At 48.5% G+C, this 25,092-nt stretch overlaps 1 protein-coding gene across 2 annotated transcripts in view; it reads right to left on the bottom strand.

Annotated features, from left to right (window-relative positions):
• CPEB1 (cytoplasmic polyadenylation element binding protein 1) overlaps nt 1-25,092 on the bottom strand; it is an 85,273-nt gene that overhangs the window by 40,783 nt on the left and 19,398 nt on the right. The window contains exons 2-3 of one of the 2 annotated variants that reach the window (XM_032791151.2): nt 23,306-23,483; nt 3,175-3,363 (exon numbers count right to left, since the gene is read on the bottom strand). In XM_032791151.2, the coding sequence (XP_032647042.1) occupies nt 3,175-3,363; nt 23,306-23,381 (265 nt within the window). In that variant the 5' untranslated portion in view covers nt 23,382-23,483. Of the gene's footprint in view, nt 1-3,174; nt 3,388-23,305; nt 23,484-25,092 lie in introns of those variants that run through there. The other variant, XM_032791148.2, reaches the window with a different exon arrangement.

Here is a 25,092-nt window from a genome sequence, read left to right on the forward strand (position 1 = left end):
TGAGAATGTAGCCAGCACATTCTGCAGGGGTGGAGAGACTATGGTGACTGCAATAGCGCTGCCAACAAATGGCTCTGGGTATATGAGTATGGGTCCTGTAGTCCATGCATGTTCCCCATGATTTAGATGGCAAGTTTGCACATGGGTCAGTCTATGTGCTGTCAAAACAAACACCCTTCCCCTAGATTACAGAGGCAGAAGTCCCACAATGGATAGTGATTGGATGGCAGGAAGAATGCAAGCCTTTGAGGCTTTAATTCTGTGTCCTCAGCCTCAAACAGGGTGTTTCACCTCTGCAAGATGCTTAGCCCTTGCATTCAGGAGGCCTGTGCTCCTGAGTATTTTAGTATCACAAGTACTTAGTTCTTCACTGCCATCAGTTCCACCAAGTTGTGAGCCTATTAAATGAGGAACTCAAATATGTGATGCACTACAGAGCTTTAGGAAGTTCAGTACCTTATTTGTGAAGGATGTGTTCTACAGACACCAAAATAATTAAGTGATCAGGAAGGGTTTGCAGGAAGGTCACTGAGTACCCCAGACTAGTTTCCAGTTGAATTTTCTATTGATTCAGAGGTTATTTTGCTCTGTACGATCTGAATTCATATGAAGTCCCTAGTGGGGGTGTGATCTATGTTGCAGAAATAGCATTTTTTTAAAATTTGCTGCTTCCTCAGCAAGCAAATTCACAGTTTTAAAGTCTCCTAAAGAGTAATGTATTTCATCCCACTGAATAGCATGTATCAGTAGCTAGTGAGAATGGAGGCTGTGTCAAAACAGCCAGGCAGGATGTTGGCTGAGAAAGAACATTGGAGACTGCTACAGCTGATCAGGTGGGGCCCAGAGCAGCAGCAAGAGGCTGTCACAAAACTGCTTTGCACTGCCATTGTGCATTATGTCTTATGTACATTATGGCTGTAACAATGCTAGAAACTTCTGTCAGACCTGGATGTTGCTGGCTTGGTTACAACTGCAGGGGTGCAGAGAGCCATTTAACCAAACTGTAAACCCTGTATCTGATTGAAGCCACTTCAATCCAAGGGGTGAAGCAGCACCCTCAGTTCCAACACCTATGTACAACTGTGTGTTCACAGGGCCTTAGTTAAGCTTTCATAATCCAGATTCAGTACCCAGGTGCCTCAGACACTTCCCTATATGTTGTATGTGATTAATTATCCAAGGCTGTTGTTCCTTTCAGCTCCAATTAAGAACTCACATCTCCCCCCCCCCCACACACACACCATTTTGGAGGACTGTTTGAGTGATGGAAAGTCAGCCATCGGCTCCCTATTCCCAGCTTCACTGGCAAGGGCCAGACAGACAAGACATTAGCAAAGGTAGGAGAAGATCAGGCACAACTGCTGCCTGGGAAGAACTGTGCCTTGGTCAGTGCTACATGGAGGATTTACAGGTCACCAGGGGAAGCCAGCTGGATTTTTTTTTGGACTGCACAGGAGGGCAGGAATCCAAGCCTACTTGAGTGCCAATGGCTCCTAGGAAGACCCTTCAACAGGAAGTTCTTTCCAGGGGTCTGTGCATAAGCCTGTTTAATACTCATTGCTCCCTCCCTGCATGGCTACATTGCTTCTGCAACAGTCACCTGACAAGTCCCACCCCCAGCCATGGGAGGAAGCTGCAGGAGGCCTGATTAGGGTACCATGCAGATCAGTTTTGCAGTATCTGAAGTGACATTTGGTGTTGCCTCTGGCAGACTGTGATTCACTGCTACCAAGTGACAGGCATTAGTAGGAAGGGAAGGGAGACATGCTCCCACAAATCATGAGCTTTGGCATGAAGCTTGCCAGTAGAGCAGCCTCCAACACTTCACATCACTACCACCTTCCTAAGTAGGGTCACTGCCACTCCTCCAGAACCACCCCTGAATGGCCACCCCCATGGAGAGTGAGAAGACACTGCAACCCACATTCCTATCAGCACCTGCTATGTGCCTGGGGCCTTCAATGTCACCCCCTGTCAATGCACAAAGATGCACTAGCCTTTTAACAAAGCAGCAGGTTGCTTCTATAAAAAGGAGGAGTTTCTGTAGCAACCAGGCTGAACTTGTGCAAACTCTGCTGAAGCAGGAGATATTACCATGGACTGATACTTCAGTAAATGAAACACCATCTGTGAGATTGTTCTTTCCAGATCTTTACTATAAGGACCTGAAAGATGAGTCCACATCCCCCTCCTGCACTCTACCCAACCATACCACTAAATCCTGGTCTAGAAGACAGAGGTACAACATTGCTCTTCACTTCAATTTCTATAGAGAAAACTAGTGCCTAGACCTAGAGCACTCCATACAGCTGGGGCTCTGAGCTAGATCCCAGCTGAAAGCCAGGATGAACAGTTTGGAACGGGGAACAGGGCAAAAGAAGCCAATCCTTTCCCCCACAAGCAGAGTGAGGGCATGGCAGCAGAGACTAACTCTTGCAGATGAAGTGCCATTCCCCAGAACATGATTTGTTTTAGTTTGAAAGTGGAGGAAAAAGTCCTGCCAAGCCCTTTTATAGAGCTGGGAACCTTCTGGCTGAGTTTGGTACTTGGAGCTCAGTCCACACCCCATATGAAGAGTGTAGGCAGCAGACCCAGAGACTGCAACAGTCTAAGTGTGTGCTACAGCAGCATTTGCTGCCAGGCAGGGGGCCCCTCTGCAAGCAAGCAGCTCCCCCCCAGAGAGCTTTCTGCCAGCACACCCTATTTTGCCCAGGTAGCAATTTGCTAGTAGATTTATCTGGAGTGGAGCAAGTTTAACACCACTTCCACACCACAGTAGCATTCAGTGTAGGCATTTAGCTCATCTTCAAATACACCCTAAGCCTTTTGGAAGGAAGGTATGAGCAGATTTTTTAATAAAGCCTCTTGCCCATCAGCACATTAATCCCTCCCCAGACATCACAGGATCAGGAGAAGCTGGGTATTTGTAAGTTGTTTCCTGTTTCACCAGCCAAGACTGGAGTAGTTACAGATCATTCAGAACCAAAACCGCCCCTTATTCTCTCCCCTGAACTCATCACCCCATTACACTCAGTATTTATAAGATTAAGAGAAATCCCTCAACCAGTCATAACCTGCTCCTGTAACAGCCACTTTCTGGGCAATGTTTTAGGTTCACTTTTTTAAAAAAGCAAATCAACAACTGTTGCTGTGCTTAAGCAGAGAGCGACTCACCAGACTGTGTGCTGGTCTGTGCTGCAGTATCAGAGTCCTGAGTGCTCCATGGTCTGTCCCACCCTGTCAGATTGAGAGACTGCAGGCCAAGGCACAGGTCGTTTGTGTCCGGGAGGCCACGGGGAGACTCTTGCGCAGAACTGGGGAAAAGCATCCTGCTTGCCACTGCTCCTTCAGAGTCCTGGAAGTCTGCTCAGGTGGAACAAACACAAGCTGAAGAGTTCAGGGATTTTTAGGACGAGTTTGCCAAAGCTTCAAGCCAGACCCTGCCCTATGATGAAACCACTGAGACTAACAACTACACCCCAAAGTGGAAGACTGCCATATGCCCGGGAACCAGCCCCCTCCCTCCCCTGCCCCCCCCCCCCTCCACCTTCCTATCCCGTCTGCATTACTGACTGGGCCAGCATGTGATCAGGCTGCTGATGCTTACTGTGCTGACAGTGACGTCACTCAGGCATGCAATATAACCGCATCATTTATTACAGAATTGAGGTATAGAGAATAGATTCCCCTGGAAGATGAGACAGCATGCAGAAAGGAAAAGGCACAGCTACAGTAAATCAAGACAGGCAGACAGCACAAATAAGCTGTGAGCTACAGCACAGTGGAAAAGAGGCTTGAGACAGCAATCCTCAGCAGCAGCGACAGCTCAAACCCACTAGTTTAGTGCTATCCAGCTCTCCTGTCCCTGCCCCTCCCCCTCCACCCACAAACCCAAAAACACTTTAGTCCTGGACCGGCTCCAGCTGTTGGCTCCAGCCCCGATTTAGCCACCCAATGCAAAGCTTCACAATTCTGCTAGCATAATCTATTTGCTTCAACTTGGCCACTGTGCCTCCCTGACTCTGCATTGTTTACTATTCAATATGGATAACCTTCAAAAAATCCTCAGCACTAGGAAGAGAAGTGCATATATTGCAGGCCAGTCTGAGTCTGCATGTCACACTGGGAAAGAAACTTGGCCAGAAAGAGCAGAATCCCAATTCACATTTGGAAAGGAATTTTCATGGCTCACTGACCTTCTATCCTTCCCCACCCCATTCCCCTCCCATGGGGGGAGGAGGGGAGGTGTCACAAACCAGAGCTATTAAAGAGGCTGGATTCCTGCCTTAGTTTAGGAGTCTGTGCCAGCATGCTAGAGAAATGCAGGCAGTTTGTTGTGAGAATGCCAGTTTGATGCAAGACCTGGGGGCTGATTAAGCCACAAGATGCTCAGCTACCTTTCCCAAAATCTGAGTCACGCAGGGCATTTGTAAGCCAGCTCCCAAGCAGAATGACTAGTCTCCTCCATGCTGCTCCCAAACCCCTCCCATTGCATGCCATCCAATGAACACCCCGCCCCCTTCCTCTTCAGCAGGGTGCTGCAGTGACTCCTGCTTGCCACAACTGTCATGTGTAATTAGAGCCACCCCAGGCATCACCAGTCTGGTACTCAGGCATGTGACCTCCCTTCCAGCCCCACAGCAGAATCCCAAGTGATTTACTGGTCTACATGCCTAGCACAGCTCCAGAAGCTGACACCAATCAAATACCTTAAGGCAGAACCAAGTTTATGCTACAGTAGAAGACAGGCCCTACCTAAGCCTCAGAGGGAGTTGGGAACCCCAAAGTTTCCTATCACATACAGTATCTGATGGTCAGTGGGAAGTCGGGGCCTGCAGGTCAGAGATATGACATGGTAATGCTGCAGCCGCACCTGCTGGCAAGCCAGCACTCTGTCCCCACTGCCCTCATGACCAATGTCTATAAACACTGTACATTTTAAAATGATTGTCAGACTAGTACAGCCTCTAATGTGGACACAATGATGTAAGGTTCTTATTATAGGCAGGGCTAGCAGTCCTGCCTATAATGGGAAGTTTGGGACAACCTTAATGAGACCATTTTCAGTTACATGTAACTTTGCCAAATTGTAACCATTGGGGCTGAAGTTTTGTGCCACCTATCAGCCTCCATAAACATTTCCCCGAAGATGAGCCTAAGCATTCAGCTGTTTCCAAGAGTGAGGCTACAGAAAAGAGCTATTTCTCCCATTGTAAAGATCTGGAGATAATCTCTTTGAAATGCTCTAGCCTCCCCATGCTCTGGAGCAGGAACTGGAATTTGGCAAAAGGGACATCCCTGACCTAAAGGCAGCTGCTGTTGCCACCATTCATCTGTAGATCCCCCCATATGACAAGCCTCTGAAAACTAGCTTGCACATGCTGAGAGGAGACTTCAGGGATTTGATTTGTTAAAGATTCCATCCTGCACATGCTTCAGCATCATAGCTCCTAGTGCTGACCAGGCCAACAGAGCACATGCCACGCTTCATCCAATGGCCAGTGGCTCTCCCCATAATGGCTGCTCTGGGCCAAGGCAGGGCTGGCCACTGAACAGAGCATGGAGTCCCTGTCTCCAGCTGACATCCAGGCAGTCATTTCAAGGCAGGGGGAACAGAGATCAGATGGGGGAGACTGGGACAAGGAGCCAGGAGAACTGAGGACAGATTAGATGAGAAAACTGAGGGAGACTAGGAGTTAGTGCGGATGGGAATGTGGGTGGGGGCAGGGACTGGGAAAGAGGTAGGGCAAGTGGAGGGACTGGGACCTGACTGGGCAAGGAGACTAGGAGTGGAGTAGTTTGGAGCAGTGACTAAAAACTTACTGGGCAAGCAGGCTGGGATTGGAAGCCTGATAAGTGGCAAGAATAGGGCTGGGACTAAGCTGGGGTGGGGAAAGAACTTGTACAGGTAAAAGGGGTATGGGGCACAAAGGGTTCAACTGGAGGGAACGGGCAGAAGGGCACATTCCCCTCCAGGACCTGGAACAGAACTGAAATTCCCAAGTCTCTATTCTTCTGCTGCCAGCAAATATCTGGCAAGGTGACCCGTCTACCACTATTGCTGCTCCATGCAGAGGACGGCACTACTGCAGGCAGTTACTCTGTTCCCTCAGCTGATAGAGGTCGGTACATGGATGCAAAGGCTCTGACCCAGCTTGGGACCCATGGGGTGTCAAGATGTCAGCGTTTTTAAAAAAATGAACCAAATAAAGTCCAGGTGGTTACATGCGAAAGCTATCTTGAGAACACTGCCAAGTCAAACACTTGAGTTCAGAAATGCCAGAATTCAGGTGCTGCCTTAATTCAGCCCCTTTGCATGTATTACCACAGTCATCACATTAACAGACCATTTTCCACAAGACCTTGACTCATTCACTGCATGGAACAGGTCAGGGCTGTTAGTGAAGGAGCCTGTAGTATCCCTGCCTCATTAGTCGAAGAAGTTAGGAGGGAAGTCATGAGTGAGGCAGACAACTGCAGAAAGAGAAAGGAGGGTGTGATGGGGCATGCATGTCTGCACTGGGACTGCAGGGGTTAACCCCGCACTGTGGGCTGAGGAAGCCATGCCACCATGGCCCTACTGGGCATGCTCAAAGTGCCACACCAGTATAAAAGGGAGCTGCCTGGCTCAATCTTGGCAGACCACCATAGGGGAAGGTGGTGTGCTGCTGGTCCCTGCTGAAGGGCTGCAGGCACTCCCTGATGCAGAGGCCAGCCAGCTGACAGCAACCCTCAACTCACAGGCACTGGACACAACTGAGGGAGAAGGAACAGAGGGAACTAGGAAGCCATGAGATGCAGAGAAGTGGGTAGGAAGTAATCCCAGGAGTCTTTGCAGGGAGCTGGGACAACCAGAGGCTAGCTCAGTGTGTTTCAGCCAGACCCCTGCTGAGCTGGTGGCAGGCAACCCTGCCACTGACAGGGCTCTGGTTTGGGACCCAGTGGAGTGGGAGGGCCCAGGTCCCCCTATCTTGGCTGCCACCCCACCTGAGGTGGTGGCCCATCTTGACAGTGATGGACTCTGGCCACTAGGCTGCGCACCCCTGACCTGTGACAGAGGGTCTCATGGTTATGGCAGTTAAATGCTCCTGAGGAATTCAATCCTACTCTTGCCTCTTCCACAAAATTTCTCTGAAGCTGGGCATATCACTTAAAACTTCATAGGGGATCACTAAGTGTTTCTCATTTTCTGGATGTCCAATTTAAAACCTTTGGTTTGATCTACACGTGCTGACCACCCTTGGCTGCAGATGAATGCGAATTGGAGCTGTGCTGTAAACACAATGAAGTGCTAAATAATGCTGAGTATTCTGAAACCAAGTCAGGTTGTAGAGGTTTCAAATTGGGCACCCCAAATCAGTGGGTACATCTGACCTTAACTTGGACAATAGGGATCCCACCACTTCTTCAACTCACAGGAATGTTTGAAGCCTCAAATGGTAGAGATGAAAACCACAGACAAGCCCATGAGGAAATAAATGGTCTTTAGAGCAGGGTTTGACTAGAGTGCAGTACGAGACCTAGGATTACACTGAAGAGTGAACACAAAATATTACATAGCTACTTATTCACTGAGCACTAGCCATTCTGTGCACTGACTGAAGTGTGACCTGTGGAAAAAAAGATAGTGTATGATTGTGCTGAAGACTATGCATATACCTTATGATAAGGCAACTGAGCTGAAATTGCAGAGGCAACCTAGCATTTCCTAATTTGAGTGCTTGCCTTTGCAACCTGCATGATCGCCTCATGTAGTTTTCCATGCAATACTGGTACAGCTTATTCCGCTTCCTGCACAGGAGTAACCAAAGAAACACTTATGTTCTACCTATACCTGTGTTAGGATGTGGAACTACTTCAGTTCTAGTAGTATAGTTGAAGGGGCAACTTTTCAGAGGAGGCCTGACAGACCTTTAATACAGCATCGTAAGAGTTTAGACACTGTTCAGGCAATTCAGTTTGTTCCCACAGCAACCATAACTCAGCCCTCATGATTATTCAACATTTCTATGTATGCTGTTTATGGGAATGCCAAAGCCCAAGTCTGTGGGAATTAGCTTTCCCCTGATGACTTGTGCTTTAAAACCACCAGTGACTAACTTGCCCTGACCTTCAAGCTTAACAGAAGGAAGAAGGGTCCTATGCATTAGATCAGTGCTCAACCTTTCCAGACCACTTTTAGTAGTCTGATTTGTCTTGCATGCCCTCAAGTTTCACCTCACTTAATACTTGCTTACAAAAGAATCAAGACAAATATACAGAAGTGTCACACGCTATTACTGAAAGGCTCTCATTTACCATACTTCTATTCCAATTGATTTTAGAGTTATATTGTACTTACATTTCAGTATCTAGTATATAGAGCCGTATAAACAAGTCACTGTATGAAATTTTAGTTTGCACAGACTTTGCTGGTGCTTTTTATGTAGCCTACTGTAAAACTAGTCAGATAACTAGATGAGTATGTACCCACTGGAAGACCTCTGCATATCCCAGGCTGAGAACCACTGCATTGGAGAGCATATTCAAGTCAGACTCTGCACACTCTGGGCTAGTATGGTGTGAACTCGCCCTACAGACCACAAGACATTTTCAGCAGAAAGGCTGACAGTAATGAGTTCATGTCCTCCTTGCTATAATGAGAGGCCTGAAACACCAACTTAAATTTATTTTTAAGCCTGGCAATTCAGGTCATCTGCAGCTTTCCTGCATCCATTCTCTATAGATGGACAATTAGTATGATACACACTTTACTTTTAAGGTCTCAGCTTTGCAAAAGATGGGTACAGGTCATGCAGGAAGATGCTAGATAATACAATTTCCAGAATCTGCTTGAGAACACTACCTCTCTAGCTCTCCAGTATTCAGTCTTCTAGTAAGATTAAGGTGATTAGGACCTAATGCAGAAAAGGCCTTTTTTGCACTGTTAACATCCCTACCAAGTTCCAGCTTTCAAACCAAGTGACCCCATGAAGCACAAGTCAAGTAAACATTCAAATCTAGAGGTACAGGATATAGATAGGCATCTTTAGCCAACCCTCCATTAGAAGGCGCCTCATTTCACAGATGGTAAGAAGTTTCAAGTTCTTTGTAAGATCCTGTGGTTTAGATCCATGCTGGTCCCTAGATGCCACATTGCAATGCTCAACACCCTGCCACCTAGCAAAATCCACAGCCTCAAGTTTGGCTTTAGGCTCCATAGACACTGCAGAGAGCACTGGTACCCAACAATGGAGCTCCCAGAAGCCAGCAAGCTGAGTGGGGAGCAACCTAGGCTAGCCAATAAGAAATGGGGGTGGCATAAAAGACTGTTACTCACCTTTGTAACTGTTGTTCTTCGAGATGCGTTGCTCACATCCATTCCAGTTAGGTGTGCGCGCACCGCGTGCACATTCGGAGATTTTTACCCTAGTAACACTCGGTGGGCCGACACGGTGCCCCCTGGAGTGGCGCCGCCATGATGCCCGATATATACTCCTGCCGGCCCATCCGCTCCTCTATTCCTTCTTGCCGGCTACTCCGACAGTGGGGAAGGAGGGCGGGTGTGGAATGGATATGAGCAACACATCTCGAAGAACAGTTACGAAGGAGAGTAACCGTCTTTTCTTCTTTGAGTGCTTGCACATATCCATTCCAGTTAGGTGATTCCCAAGCCTTACCTAGGCAGTGGGGTCGGAGCGAGACATTGCGGAATGCAAGACCGCTGAGCTGTAGGCGGCATCGTCTCTAGACTGTTGGTCCAATGCGTAGTGCGATGCAAAGGTATGGATGGAAGATCAGGTAGCCGCGCGGCATATTTCCTGTATGGGAACATGAGCCAAAAACGGAGCAGATGAGGCTTGAGCCCGCATAGAGTGGGCGGTAAGATGGCAGTCGGGACATGAGCCAAGTCGTAGCATGTCTGAATACAGGATGTCACCCAAGAAGCAATCCTTTGGAGGAGATTGCCATGCCCTTCATACGTTCTGCCACCGCTACAAACAGCTGAGGTGAACACCGGAAGGGTCTGGTTCTCTCGATGTAAGACGTGAGAGCCCTGCAGACATCCAGAGCATGCAGCTGCTGTTCCCGTTGCGATGAGTGCGGTTTTGGAAAAAAAAACTGGCAGGAAGATGTCCTCATTCACATGAAAGGAGGAGACGACCTTAGGGAGGAACGCCGGGTGTGGTCGCAGCTGTACCTTGTCTTTATGGAACACCATATATGGGGGATCCACAATTAAAGCTTTATGTTCCGAGACCCGTCTAGCCGAGGTGACAGCAACTAGGAATGCTGTCTTCCAGGACAGGTACAGCAGCGAGCATGTGGCTAAAGGCTCAAGGGGGGGTCCCATGAGCCTGGCTAAGACAAGGTTCAGGTCCCAGGTAGGGCTGGTTGTCTGACCTGGGGATAGAGTCGCTCCAAGCCCTTGAGGAATCTGGAAACTATAGGATGGGAAAAACGGAACTGCCAGCCTCTGCAGGATGGAAGGTGGAAATAGCTGCAAGGTGTACTCTTAGCAAAGAGATCACTAGACCTTGTTCTTTGAGAGACCATAAATAGTCCAAGATGGTGGGGACTGATAGAGCCTGCGGAGAAAGGTCCCACTGAGTACACCAGTGACAGAAGCACTTCCATTTAGCAAGATATGTTGACCGCGTGGAGGGCTTTCTGCTTCTGAGCAGCACTTGTTGCACTGCAGCAGAACAACGCAACTCTGATTGGCTCAACCAGCCAGCAGCCATGCAGTCAGATGAAGAGACTGCAGGTCTGGGTGGTGTAGCCTGCCGAAGTCCTGCGTGATCAGGGCCGGGTCAAGCGACTGGGGAATCGGGTGTGACAGGTCAAGCAGCATGGTGTACTAATGCTGTCTCGGCCAAGCCGGAGAGATCAGGATAAGGCGGGCTTTGTCCCTGCACGTCTTGATCAGAACTCCGTGGACGAGGGGAAGCAGTGGAAAGGCATAACAGAAGTGGCCTGTCCATGGAATGAGGAACCCGTCTGACAGGGAGCCCGGGGAGCGACCTTACAGGGAGCAGAACAGCTGGCATTTCCTCTTCTCCCTGGAGGCAAAAAGGTCTATTTGGGGAAAGCCCCATCTCCAGAAAACTGAATGGAGGATGTTCGGCCGGATGGACCATTCATGCGCCAGGAAGGACCTGCTCAGATGATCTGCAAGCGTGTTCCGGACTCCTGGGAGGAAGGAGGCTACTAGGTCTATGGAGTGGGCTATGCAGAAGTCCCACAGTAGGATTGCTTCCTGAACGTGTCCCTCCCTGTTTGTTTATATAATACATGGCCGTTGTGTCGCAGTCTTCACGGACAACACAACCGCCCTGCAGATGGTGCCAAAACGCTTGGCAAGCCAGCCGGACTGCTCTCAGCTCCTGGACATTGATGTGCAGAGTCAACTCCCAGGATGACCAAGGCCCTGTGTGCGCAGGTGCCCTAGGTGAGCACCCCAGCCCATGGAGGACGCGTCCGTTGTTAGGGACACGGAGGGCTGGGGAGGATGGAACAGTCGTCCTGCACACACCCGGGAGGGCGTTTGCCACCAGTCAAGGGAGCCTAGAACGCTCAGTGGAATTGTCAGAATGTCATCTATGGTGTCTCTGTGTGGCCGATAGACTGAGGCGAGCCAGATTTGGAGAGGACACATTCGCAGCCTGGCGTGCTTTGTAATGAATGTGCATGCAGCCATGTGACCGAGGAGGCCAAGGCAAGTGCAGGCAGAGGTTGCTGGAAAACGCTGAAGGCCTTGGACAAGTGAGACTATGGTCTGAAACCGCTGGGGGGGGTAAACTGGCCGTTGCAAGGTTGGAATCCAGCATTGCCCCGATAAACTCTATCCTCTGCCTAGGCACCCGAGTGGCCTTGTCTAAGTTGATGATCAGACTTAGATGCAGAAAGAGGTCCTTGATAAGGGCCACCTGGCTGATGACTTGTGCCTCAGCAGTCCCTCTGATAAGCCAGTCGAGGTAAGGGAGGACGTGTATTCGATGACGGCATAAGGCAGCAGTGACAACTGCCATACACTTCGTGAACACCCGAGGGGCCGAGGAGAGGCCAAAGGGCAGGACAGTAAACTGGTAGTGTCGATGGTTTACCACAAAGCAAAGATACCTCCTGTGAGGGGGATAAATTGCTATGTGGAAATATGCATCCTGCATGTTGAGAGCGGCGTACCAATCTCCGGGATCCAGGGAAGGAATAATGGTTCCCAGGGATACCATGCGGATCTTGAACTTTTTGATGAATTTGTTCAGTCCTCGCAGGTCTAGGATAGGCCCCCTTTCACCTTGGGAATAAGGAAATATTGGGAATAAAACCCCTTGCCCCTTAACTCTTCCGGGACCTCCTCTATAGCTCCGATTGAGAGGAGCTTGTGGACCTCCTGGGTGAGGAGTTGCTCATGAGAAGGGTCCCCGAAGAGGGACGGGGGGGTGGAAGGGAGGGGGTGAAACAAACTGAAGGTGGTATCCAAGCTCCACAGTGCGAAGGACCCAATGATTCGATGTCAACTGGGACCATGCTGGAAGGAACTGGGAAAGGCGGCTGTAGAACTGAAAGGGATCTAGGGAGGCAATTGGTACACCGCTCTCGGGCGCACCCTTAAAAGTTTGGTTTGGGTCCCGGCGTTGGTATGGTGGGACTGGAATTGTTGCCCCCTTGAGGTCCAGACTGGCATCTGCGATTATTATTACAACCTCTCCTTCTGGCAAAGTCTTGCCGTGGCCGAGATGGGGGGTAAGGGCGCTGCGGTTGGTAGCGAAAGGACCGTCTTTGCGTCTGAGGCGTATGCATTCCCAACGAATGCATAATTACTCTGTTGTCCTTCAGACTCTGCAGTCTGGGGTCTGTCTTTTGTGACAACAAGCCTTGACCATCAAATGGCAGGTCTTGTGCCATATGTTGCAACTCAGGTGGCAGTCCGGACACTTGCAACCATGATATATGGCGCATGGCTATGCCCGAAGTGACCATTCTGGCTGCCGAATCAGCAGCATCTAATGAGGCTTGTAAGGAGGTCCTTGCCACCCTCTTCCCCTCCTCCAGGAGAGCTGCAAATTCCTGGTGGGAATCTTGTGGAACCAACTCGACAAACTTCCCGACAGCCTCCCAGGTGTTGTAACTATCTGCCGAGGAGGGCCTGTTGGTTCGCTATGCGGAGTTGGAGACCTCCCGCAGAATAGACTTTTCAGCCCAGCAAATCCATGCGCTGGGCTTCTCTAGATTTAGGCACGGGGGCTTGTTGGCCATGGTTCTCCCGTTCGTTGACTGACTGTACCACCAAGGAACAGGGAGCGGGGTGCACACAGAGATACTCATACCCCCTTGGAAGGCACCATGTACTTCCGTTCGACCCCCTTGGCTGTGGGTGGGATGGAAGCCGGGGATTGCCAGATAGTGTCCGCTCTAGCCTGGATCGAATGGATGAATGGGAGAGCCACTGGGGTGGGTGTCTCTGCAGACAAGATGCTAATCACCGGGTCCTCCACCTCTGGGACCTCCTCTACCAGCAGGGTGATATTTTGGGCGACACACCGCAGAAGGTCCTGGTGTGACCGGAGGTGGTCCCGATGATGTCCCTGCTACTGCCTCATCCGGGGAGGATGAAGATGACAGCCCCGAGACAAGTGGATTCTGCACTGATGCTTGGTCTGGGGGAACCTCTGGCTCCGGAAGGTCATGCGGTTCTAGTGCGTGAGCACTGGTTTCCTCTGTGTCACCGGGGGGAGGCCGGCTGATGGTGGCCTCGGGCACACGGTGCTCTGAGTGACCGGAGCGCAATGGGCCAGTTGGTTCACCCTGGGCTTGATGGTACGCCCAAGGTGTCCAAAAGGACCACTGATGAGGTCCGTGTCCAGGCCATGGGTGTGCGTCTGAGTCCCCATAGGAGGCGCTGTCTGCATGGGAGGAGACAGATGGGTGCCACGAGGGCCACGGAGGTGCTGAAGTCGTGTGGACCAGGTCCCTGCGTCCATTGGACTCCTGTCTACGCGGTAGCGGTGAACAGTACCAAGAGTTGTAGCAGTGCCGGGAGCAGGACCGGGACCTGCGACCAGCATGGTGCCGGGAGGTCGACCGGTGCCTCACATCGCCATGCCGAGACCAGCTGCGAGAGGTACGGCGGTGCTGAGACCTGGACCAGTGCCGAGAGTACCACAATGGAGACAGCGATCTCGAGCGGTGCTGTGAGTACGACCGGTACCGGGATGGCAAGCGGTACCAGGACTGCGAGTGGTGCCGAGAGCGGGAGCGATGTCTGGAACGAGAGCATCTGTGGGACCTGGATTGGGACCGGCAGCGTTGCACAGCGTCTGGCGAAGACTGCCTCATCATGGCGGGCTTGCCCAGTGACTGAACAACCCGCACCGGCGGAGCCGGGGGTTGGGGCAACTCATGCTCCATCAGAGCAATTAGTTCCTGAGCTGTGGAGGAAGTCTCCGGCGTCAAGGATACGACGAGCTCGACCACAGCACGCGCTGGGGAGCTAGTAGACACCGGACTCGACGGCTCCTGAGAGACCAGAATCGACTGTGCAGAGGCAAGTGGTGCCGCAGCAGTTGATGGTGCTGGGCAGTCCGCCTTAAATGTACGCTCCAACTGCGGCACAGATGCTGGTGCCGCAGGAGCCTTATGCCTCTTGGACCTCGGGGAGAGGGATCAGTGCCTGCCCAAGGGTTGAGCTGGTGAAGGCTGGTGCCGGTGAGTCTTCACTGGAACCATGCATTCCGGTGCAGAGGGAGCACTCGTCCCCGGTACCGGAGTCAGTGCCGAAGATGGAGGAGTTAGAGCTGCCTCCATCAAGAGTTGCTTGAGGCGAAATGTCCTGCTCTCTTCATCCAGGGCTTGAACGCCTTGCAGATTCGGCACTTGTCCGCAAGGTGGATTCTCCCAGACACTTTAAACAGGAGTCGTGTGGATCTCCCGTGGGCATCGGCCGATGACAGGCCGCGCAAGGTTTGAAACCCGGTGAACTGGGCATGGGCCCCGGTACCGGAGGAGGAGAAGGGGCTAGCCCCCAACCCTCTAACTATATACACCACTACTATAAACTACTAACAATACAAAAAAGTTAACGAGAACTATGGAAAAAAAAACTATATATAAACAAGCAAAGAGCTAGGGAGGTGGAGATCAGCTAAGCTGCGCTCCACTGTTCCAACGACCTACACAGGCGGTAAGGAGGAACTGAGGAGCGGATGGGCTGGCAGGGGTATATATCGGGCGCCATGGCGGCGCCACTCCAGGGGGTGCCCTGCCAGCCCACCGAGTGTTGCTAGGGTAAAAATCTCCGATGAAAGTGCACGCGGTGCACGCACACCTAACGAATGGATATGAGCAAGCACTCTGAGAACCACCCCACCCTTCAAAGGAAGTCAGGTGCCTTCAGGTTTGTGCCACTGTCATGCTTCACCGTAGACAGGACCTATGTTGCTAGGAGGGATTCTCCTGCTGACGCAGGTATCCATCTCCCTATTTTCTAGTGATGCCCATGCATCTCCCTCTGCTCTGATTCAGCCATGCATTCTACTAGACAGAATAAGTCAGACCCAGGTCCAAACCCCTGCTCCCCCATCAGGCTAAGGAGGAAAGTGAACCAGGCCTCACATGCTGGCTGAGTGCTCTAGCCACTAGGTTAAGAATCAGAGCCACCTCCTCAGATGGAAGTGTTTTGTGGAGAGGCATGATGCAGCTGGCATGCTTCCAGGAGACCCACACCCAGTTCACGGCTAAGTACCAGGGCTAAGGGGCTGTGTGCATACCCAGCAGCAGTTTAAATGCCATGGGACTAAGCACCTGCAGGGTTAGATAGCAGCTGGGCAGGGGTTTGAGGATCTAAATTTTGGACCCAGGCACTTAAATCCCTTTGTGGCTCTAGCTCTGAGTGTAGATTTCTATACTTCACAGATGGTTTTTAGGCCACTGGTTTTCATGATTTTAGGCCACTGAATGAGAATTCACTTGCTAAAGGGTTTCTGCCCATAATGAAACTGAACTAGGAGTGAAGGATGTTAATGTCTACGGTTTAAGAATTCACATTTAGCACACTAAGGGCTTGTCTACACAAATTATTTCATGGCAAACTGTGGTGTGAATCCATCCTGCACGGACCCTGCTGACACATTAACCGTTCAAAGAGAACAGGAGTACTTGTGGCACCTTAGAGACTAACAAATCTGAGCATAAGTTTTCATGGGCTACCACTCACTTCAGATACATAGAAGTGAACATATTGTAATAAGATATACATACAGAGATCATGAAAAGGTGGAAGTTGCCATACCAACTTTAAGAGGCTAATTAAGATGAGCTATCAGCAGGGGAAAAAACTTGTAGTGACAATTAAGATGGCCCACTCCAGACAGTTGACAAGAAGGTGTGAGGATACTTAACGTAGGTCTTTACACAGACAGAATTATTTCCCCAGCCACTACCAGTCTCCATTCAAGCCCACATTAATGGTATCTAGTTTGCAAATTAATTCTAGTTCAATTTCTCATTGGAGTCTGTTTTTGAAGCTTTTCTGTTACAAAACTGCCACTTTAAGTCTGTTACTGAGCAGCTAGAGAGGTTGAAGTGTTCTACTGGTTTCTGAATGCTGTGATTCCTGATGTCAGATTTGTGTCCTCTTACTCTTTTGCATAGACTGTCCAGTTGTCCCAGCAATGCCCCTTTGCCATGTACATTGGCCAATGATGGCATATATCATTGGTAGATGTGCAGGTGAATGAGCCCATGATGGCATGGCTGATATGATTAGGTCTTATGATGGTGTCCCTTGAATAGATGTGGACAGAGCTGGCATCGGGCTTTGTTGCAAGGACAGGTTCTGGGTTAATGTTTTTGTTGTGTGGTTGCTGGTGAGTATTTGCTTCAGGTTGGGGAGCTGGTCTGTAAGTGAGGACTGGTCTGTCTCAAGATCTGTGAGAGTGAGGGAGTGTCTTTCAGGATAGGCTGTAGATCTTGGATGCGCTGGAGAGGTTTTAGTTGGGGGCTGAAGGTGACTGCTAGTGACAAGCTTATGCTCAAACAGTCTAAGGTGCCACAAGTACTCTTGTTCCTTTTGCAGATACAGACTAACAGCTGCTACTCAAACCATTAACAGGTCATTAACTCACTTTAAATCAAATCCTCAATGAAATAAGACTAAGTCAAAGCACATTAACTCAGCAGGGTACTCATGGACAGTCCTAGCATGCTAGTGGGGATGGATCTGCAATCCACTTTGCCATGAACTGTAGACAAGCCCTTAGTTTAAGAGCATGGAATCCTGGAGATCTGTATTGTTTGTAGCTATGGGTCTTTCTGCAGCCAGGGACCAGGCAAGAAACCCTAAGCAAGGGTGGCCAACCTGAGCCTGAGAAGGAGCCAGAATTTACAGTGTACATTGCCAAAGAGCCCCACTAATATGTCAGCAGCCCACCCCACACCCCTAGTACCTCCCATCCACCAGCAGCCTCGCCAATCAGCACCTCCCCATCTGTGGCATGCAGGAGGCTCTGGGGAAAGAGGGGAAGGAGCAAGGGCACAGCCAGCTAAGGGGAGGGGGCAGAAGGGATGGAGTTGGGGCAGGGCCTGTGGCAGAACCAGGATTTGAGCAGTGAGCACCCCCTGGCATACTGGAAAGTTGGGGCTCCAGAGCCCCAGGTTGGCCATCCCTGCCCTAAAGCCTTTCAGTTAAGTTTTGCTTCTCATATAATCTGAGGGTATATCTACACAGCAAAAACCCATAACTGGCCAGCGCAGCTCTGGCCTGTGGGGCTGTTTCATTGCTTGTAGATGTCCAGGCTCAAGCCCTGGCTCTAGGACCCATTGAGGTAGGGCAGTCCCTGAGCCTGGAAGTCTACACAGCAATGAAATGGGCTGCAGCCCAAGCAGGAGTCAGCTGGCATAGGGCAGCCATGGGGTTCTTTACCGTGTAGACACACTGAATAGTGCCAAAAACTTGGCATTTAATGGTATATTATTAACTGCTTCAGAGCCAGCAGGGGAGTTTACCTTGTTTGTGATTAACTGAAAACTGTTATCATTGGCCTTTCAATTTCAAGAACCACAGAGAAGAAAGGCACTCTGACCCTGGCTGTGCAGCAGGAGGAAGTTGGAGTCAGACTCCACAGGACATACTTGCCTAGATCATATGCAAATCCATTTCACTGACAGCTAGAACTGTCCAGAAGTCACTTCAGGAGAATCTCAAGTCTGCATCAGCTAGAGGAGCCATTCCAGCTAACACTGCTGCAGTTAAGCACTACACAATGCAAACATACTAGAAGGACAACATTACCAGCAAAGCTGGTGGAGAAGGGGCTATCATCTCAGTGCCTGCTTATACCAGGGGTGTGATTTTTAAGTTGCACCAACATGTTACATGTTAATTGTCAGAGTAGAACCAGGTGGTGCACACTGCAGGTAATACATGAAAGATCCCCTAGTGTGCTTTAATGCGCACCAACAGCATCCACACAGATCAACAGGCAACATGTTAACTTTAGAAGTTACTCTCTATGCTGTAGACAAGCCTTAAGATGATTATTAGACCACCCAGAGTTGAGAGGGGATCTGCTTCTAATCACTGAGTCAGATTTGATGGAGACCCAATTTACTGAGCTGCTGGAAACAGCTACTGGAGTCCACACAGAAAGTCACTCTTAAAGTCTGATATCTGAGATGGTATGCATTTCTTACCATGCAAGTTAAGTAACAGTTCTCAGCTTTCCTGATGTCAGCTCAGTCCCAGGTAAGTCACAAGTTATCTTCAACTGTCCAGTCTTACCTGTGCCTGACCTAGGATATCCATATTATACCCTGCAGAACTATGGTTAAGGCTTCAAGATAGATGCAGTGGCCCAAAATACAGAACTGACACCAACATGCTGGAGAAGTATTCAAGAGCCTGAACTCAGTGCAGGTGAAGAAATCCAATCCACCTGGCATTTTAGTTGAATATTTCCTTGTAGTTGCAGACTGAATGAGGTGGGGAATGGTATGAGTTGTAATCTGTAGTGTTTTTAACAAGCTTTAACTTTTGTAACTGAAAAGAACCTTAAAATGAAAGCTTGGATCCTGCAGAACGGCCCTTTTGGGCTAGATCAACAATTCTTGTGAGGTAGGCATTTGACACCACTGCCGTAGGGACTAGCACTATGCCCCATTACAAATTCCAGACCCTCAGAACTGGGCTTTAATTTGACATAATGGGAAGTATACTTTCTTCTCTCCCCAAAGAAGAGTTGCTTAAGGCATTCTCCTTATGCTCAAGGGGAATCGTCTTGTGGGTATGACACTGACTGGAATTCAAGAGATCTGGGTTAAACTCCTGGCTCTACCTTTGACAAATCACTTCATCTGTGCCTCAACTCCCTATCTGTAGATAAAGGATAAATACTTCAACTGAGATTAAGGATTAGAGTAGTTTATACTTAGTCCCTGCTCCTAGCACACAGGTCCCCCCCATGCCATTGTCTTTCCAATAATGCCACCTCTAAGACTAAGCACAGGCAGCAGACTAAAAGGCAAGTGTTCAGGAGTGTTAGCCTCTAACACAGAACTTGCAGGTATATCAGCCATGTTCTACAGCTAGAGCAGGTGTTGCCAGCAACCAATATAATGCTGTATTGGACATCTGTAACCTGGTTTGTTAGTGACTAAAACTGAGCTTTGGGCAACTTCTGGAGCTATTCATTCATTAAATCTATGAAGCTGTGTAGTTACTAGGGACAGTCCCATAAAAAACTCAGTTTGTCTTAACACCGGTTAAGATTAGCCACAAAGAAAACAGTGACCTTTTTTAAAAGGCTGACATACTGGTAGGCTTAGTATGGAGCATTCAGTCCCACTGATACTAGTTTTTCCTTCATGTGAAGCTTAAGAGTCTAAATGACTCTCCAGCCATATAAACTACACTAGTCAATTGAAAGCTAGAAGCTTTATCTGCAGAAGGACCACCAAGCTTAGATAGTGGTGTGCAGACAAGAAAGGAAACATCTTTCCACCCTTGAAATGAAGGGTCTTTACATGCATTTGTGCACTTCCTCAATAGCACTAGACAACTATTTAAGTACTAGTAAAAGGGCATAAGCCCCTTTCAGCATACATAAAAGGATTACACTCCATGTAGAATAAAGATTGTGAAGGCATCTTATCCTGGATTTTGTCTGAGCTGGGAAAGTCAATGGAGATTGGCAACAGACAAATTAAAGCATGAATGATTCCCCTACTGGGTTAAGTCCTTTTCTGAGCTTCCCCCCCCAGGAGCTTTAGTACTACAGTTTTTATCTATTAAGCTACATTAACTCTTACAGTTGCAAGTTAGGCTCTCTAGTGAAGACAGGCAGTACTTGAGAATGCATGCAGAACCAAACGCTGCCCTTTATGCATGTGAATTATGATCTAGCATTTAGTTATACAACTGCACTATAGGATTTTCTATAGTCAGATACATGCAGCATCTTCTAGCACTATATACCAGAGGGAACTCAGGAATCTTTCCAATACAAGGGGTCTAACTCTCCACTGCCCTGCACAGTGGATACACAATGCTACCAAATCCAAACAGTGCTATTTTACAGTCACTTTGACACTAGTGTCAAACACATGGCAAAAGGGAATCAGGCCCCAGGTGCATGGTGAGTGAGGAACAGTTCCTGAAGGATCCTGCCTTGTTCAGTCCTTAAGAGTTTGGACAAAGCAGCTATAACTACATTCTACAAGAAACAGTAAATGATCTTGATCCTACTGCTTCTGCACAGGGGCAGAATTAGAATCATGTGGACAACAACATGAGCTTTGTCATTCTTGACTAGTGACAAATTGTATAACATGCATCTGAACGAATTGGGTATTCACCCATGAAAGCTTATGCTCCAATACATCTGTTAGTATATAAGGTGCCACAGGACTCTGCTTTTTACAGACCCAGACTAACACGGCTACCCCTCTGAACGTTAATGTAGTTCTCTTTTCTAGCTTAAGTACCATGAACTGGTACTGATTAGACCCCACCTAATGCCCTGTCCCCATACAAGTGTGCACTCACTGATACAGGACTCTGCATTTTCCAAAATATGAAAACTCCCAGTTCACTGTAAGTGTTCTAATATAAACTAGATAAGGCAGGGCTCCTTCAGCAAAAGCAGCTTCCCCTTTGCCAAGAGCAAAGACGTAACTAACACTGCCCATGCTTGTGAAGTGGCCACACTATCCATAAACTGACTCAGGTGGCTGCTGATAGCGTGGGTCTTGTGGCCCTCTGCCCATGCTGTGTAGATCACATGGCCTGTGTGACTCAAGCCCTTTTACCAGGAGCTCAGCTAAGTGATGCACCGGACTGCCATTCCATCACTACCATTTACTGCAGTTCAGAGTCTGCAGCATGTCCCTCTTTGGCTCAGGATGGGTAGCTGCTGCAGAAAACCCCCAACCCTTGGTTGGGGCTGTCAGTAAGTTTAGGTTAAACTTCAGGTTGCTAAAAAAAGACTGACAACACTAATAGACACTTATAATTTTATGCCACTTGGTTTTAAGTATTGTCCTGCAGTGCTTTGCAACCTAAACCATGCAGCATTCTGCTGATGCATGAAAACCACATGGTTAAAGTGACTGAAAAGCAAAGCAAGCCTACTTTTCATTGTTCAAGCTGGGCAAAAAAGTGTAAGGAGTGCACAAAGTGGTGAAACATACACCACACAATTGAAGTTAACAGCTCAACTGTTAGTGAAATGCCTAAAACAACGTTACGTCCAACTTTTGCAGCACTCCTGTATTTTGAGATGTTTCTAATGAGATGGGAATGGAGGTTTTGGACCCATTATATCTCAGATGGTCTGCTGCATTCATGCAGCAGAAGCCTTAGGAAGCTTCATTCTATAAATCTGGCTTCTTGGTGACATGGATTAGTCACATTTTTAATTAAATATTAGTTTTTATCCACACGCCAGTCGGGCAATGTTATCCTCTGTACTTAAGTGAACTGCACCCCTTATTTCAACCTCCTGTTGCAGAGAATGAGATCTGATATTGACACTTACTCAGGTCTCAGTTGTAGAGAGACTCCTTACATATTTTCTCAGTCAGCATGTTATGGCTTTTGCCAATCCAAGAACCACTTTGGAAAGAGAAGCCAGTGAAGACCACAGCATACTGTGGTAGACAGAACAATCCTGCCTAAATATTGTAATTATGTAGTGCTTGGAATGGAAGCATCTTCAGTCACATTTGACATTTTGGATATTTTAAGTCCAGTATCGATCAAGGCAAACTTATGCCCAAGTCCCATAGTTTGCCCTTGTGTCATCATGAAGGCTTTCCACAGAGAACCTGGAACTCAAAAAGGGGCTGAGTAACAGACATGCCCATTAAATGAAAGCTGCCCAGTTAGTTTCTAGCTTACACCACACTATGGCAACTGTGCTCCACACTGCCCGGGGAGTAGGATACATCCATAACCAAACCCACTGTTCCTGAAATAGAGCACTTGGATTCACTGGCTGAAAGGACCCAGAAGAGGTTTACTAGCAGCAGGCTGCATGAACAGACATCCACTCCCTTTTGGGGCTTGCAAACAAACCGTGTCTTCACTAGGAGTATTTTCCTAGTATAGCTATGTTGGCAAAATTTTAGGAGAGACCAGGCCTAAGGCAAGATCTACACTACAGATCTATATGGTATAACTACATCACTCAGGGGTGTGAAAAATCCACACCCCGAGCTATGTAGTTACACTGACCTAACCCCCAAGTAGGTAGTGCTGTGTTGACAGGCGAGCTTCTCCTGTCAACACAGCTACCACCTCTCAGGGAGATGGATTAACTATGCCAATGGAAGCAGCTCTGTCAGTGTAGTAGTGTCTTCACTGAAGTGTTGCATAGGTGCAGCTGCACTGCTGTACACAAAGATGAGCCCTAAAAAAGCATTTAAACATAGAAGTAGGCATCTGAACCCAAATGAGTCTTGCACCAAGCAGACTAGCACCACTGCAAGAGGTGACAGACTATTATGTTGTTTCCATGCAAGTGTGTGTAAACCAGAATTAAGACCCTGACCAGACCAGGAAAAGGGACTTGACCTTTTTGATATTTCTATGGTAGAAACAGAAGGAAACTGTTGAAAGACTCAGGCTCTTATGCATCACAGGGCTGCGCACACACACAGTGGTTCCATGAGAAGTCATCTTTAATTACATACCCCACTTGTTAGTACTCTTGACACACAAGAAATAAGCAAAACAAGTTTACATATTATTTCCAGCTATGGAATCCCTGTATTGCAGGCATCTGACATTGCTCCCTGTGCTCTTATGAGCACTAGCCAACCAAGTCACCTGGCAAAAGGTCACGTCTTCCTTTTGTAATGGGTGTTGTGCAGACTCCACTGAAATCCAGAGAGTTATCCAGCATGGCATTTATTCTGCGGAAGATATCTGCATTGCTGCAAGTAGAGAGAGCAGGTGCATCAGGGCTATCCCAGCAGTCTTTGGTGGTCCTCCCAATATCTTCCTTCTAGGCAGAAAGGGAAGTGTTAGTATCTTGCCAGCTAATATCTGGCTTACATGGCCTACTCTGACCAAGGTATTTTTACAGCCATAGTCTGAATGTAAAATCAATGCTTGGTTACTTTTACCTTTAGGTCTCTAGACTCAGGGCTAGTCTACACTGGCAACACTAAAGTGCTGCCGCAGTAGTGCTTTAACATGCCTTTTGTGGTCGTGGCACAGCACTAGGGGAGAGAGCTCTCCCAGCACTCAAAAAACCCACCTCCACAAGGGACATAGCTCCCAGCACTGGGGCACAAGTGCCATGCTTGATCCATGCTGTGCTACTTGCCCCAGTCATCCAACTGAGGTGCCAATGCAACCATGAGTCTGTGGGGGTGCATCTGGATAAGTTCCATGCACAGGCACACAAAAGCTATCACTGAGTCTTGCAGTGAAGCTTTAAAATGGAGGCAGGAAGATGCCACTCCAGAGGTCAGGACTGCAGGAATTGTAAAGGAGTCATTTTTACTATGCAACCCTGGACTCCACAGCCTTTAACAAGCTGGCTACAAAGCCAGATTCCTAGCATGAGAACAGAACTAATGCATCAACTGCAGCAAAGCTGGTACAGGACAGGCTGTTGCAGCTACCAGCCGTAAAATCTGCTCCCATGAAACAGAAGGAAGACAGGGAAGCATTCAGCTCTTTTTAAGATGGAGCACGTGCTTGGTCAATACATATTGAGTTAGAATTATGCAAAAAGGTAGATTTTCTCTTCAGGAATCTTGGACACCAGACTTTCATATAACACACACATACAGTCTCCCTTATTATACCCAGTGGTTGCAGTCTGACTAGTGTTCATATGGGAAGGCTTATATGCCAGAAGTTACGCCATCAGCACAAGATCAAGCAAAGACCAAGGAGATGGATGCTGGACTGATTTTATTTTTTTAGAAGCCCTGTTGATGTTCTCCCCTGTAAGTGCAGCTACCACTGGCTCAGAAGGCAGGATCCACCTGGCAAGTATGAACAAGCAAGTCTTTACAACTTTAACCCAAACCCAAGGACATAGCCCATGCTCCTCAGTACACTGGCTCCAGCCACAGTGTTTTTTGCGCCTGTTAAACATTTAACTTTAACTTAAGCAAAGAGAACTGAGAAAGTTGTACTGATTCTTCGTTTCAAGGGCAGTTATAACTTTGAAAACTTTCAAGCCTTCACCACATTTCTTCTAGTTTTTAGATTAGAAACTTAGGCATTCTGTGACCTGAACAATGATACCTGAGAACTTGCAGATTTGTCAACTCTTACTGTACCACCAGGTGAAAGCTCGGCAAATGATAACAGAACAGACTTCAGGTATCAGAGGGGTAGCCGTGTTAGTCTGGATCTGTAAAAGCAGCAGAGAATCCTGTGGCACCTTATAGACTAACAGACGTTTTGGAGCGTGAGCTTTCGTGGGGTGAATCCCACTTCGTCAAAACGCAAATTTGACAACAGCAGCTCTGGACTCAGACGTGAATGGCTTGTCCCCGGAGAGGAGCAGAACGCGAGCCCGCCTTGTTTCAACACCTCTACTGCTAGAACAGGGGCCTCACCTGCCTCCCTGACTGAAATAACCTCGTTATCTC

This window comes from Chelonoidis abingdonii, chromosome 9, assembly GCF_003597395.2.
Source record: "Chelonoidis abingdonii isolate Lonesome George chromosome 9, CheloAbing_2.0, whole genome shotgun sequence".
Classification (NCBI taxonomy): domain Eukaryota; kingdom Metazoa; phylum Chordata; order Testudines; family Testudinidae; genus Chelonoidis; species Chelonoidis abingdonii.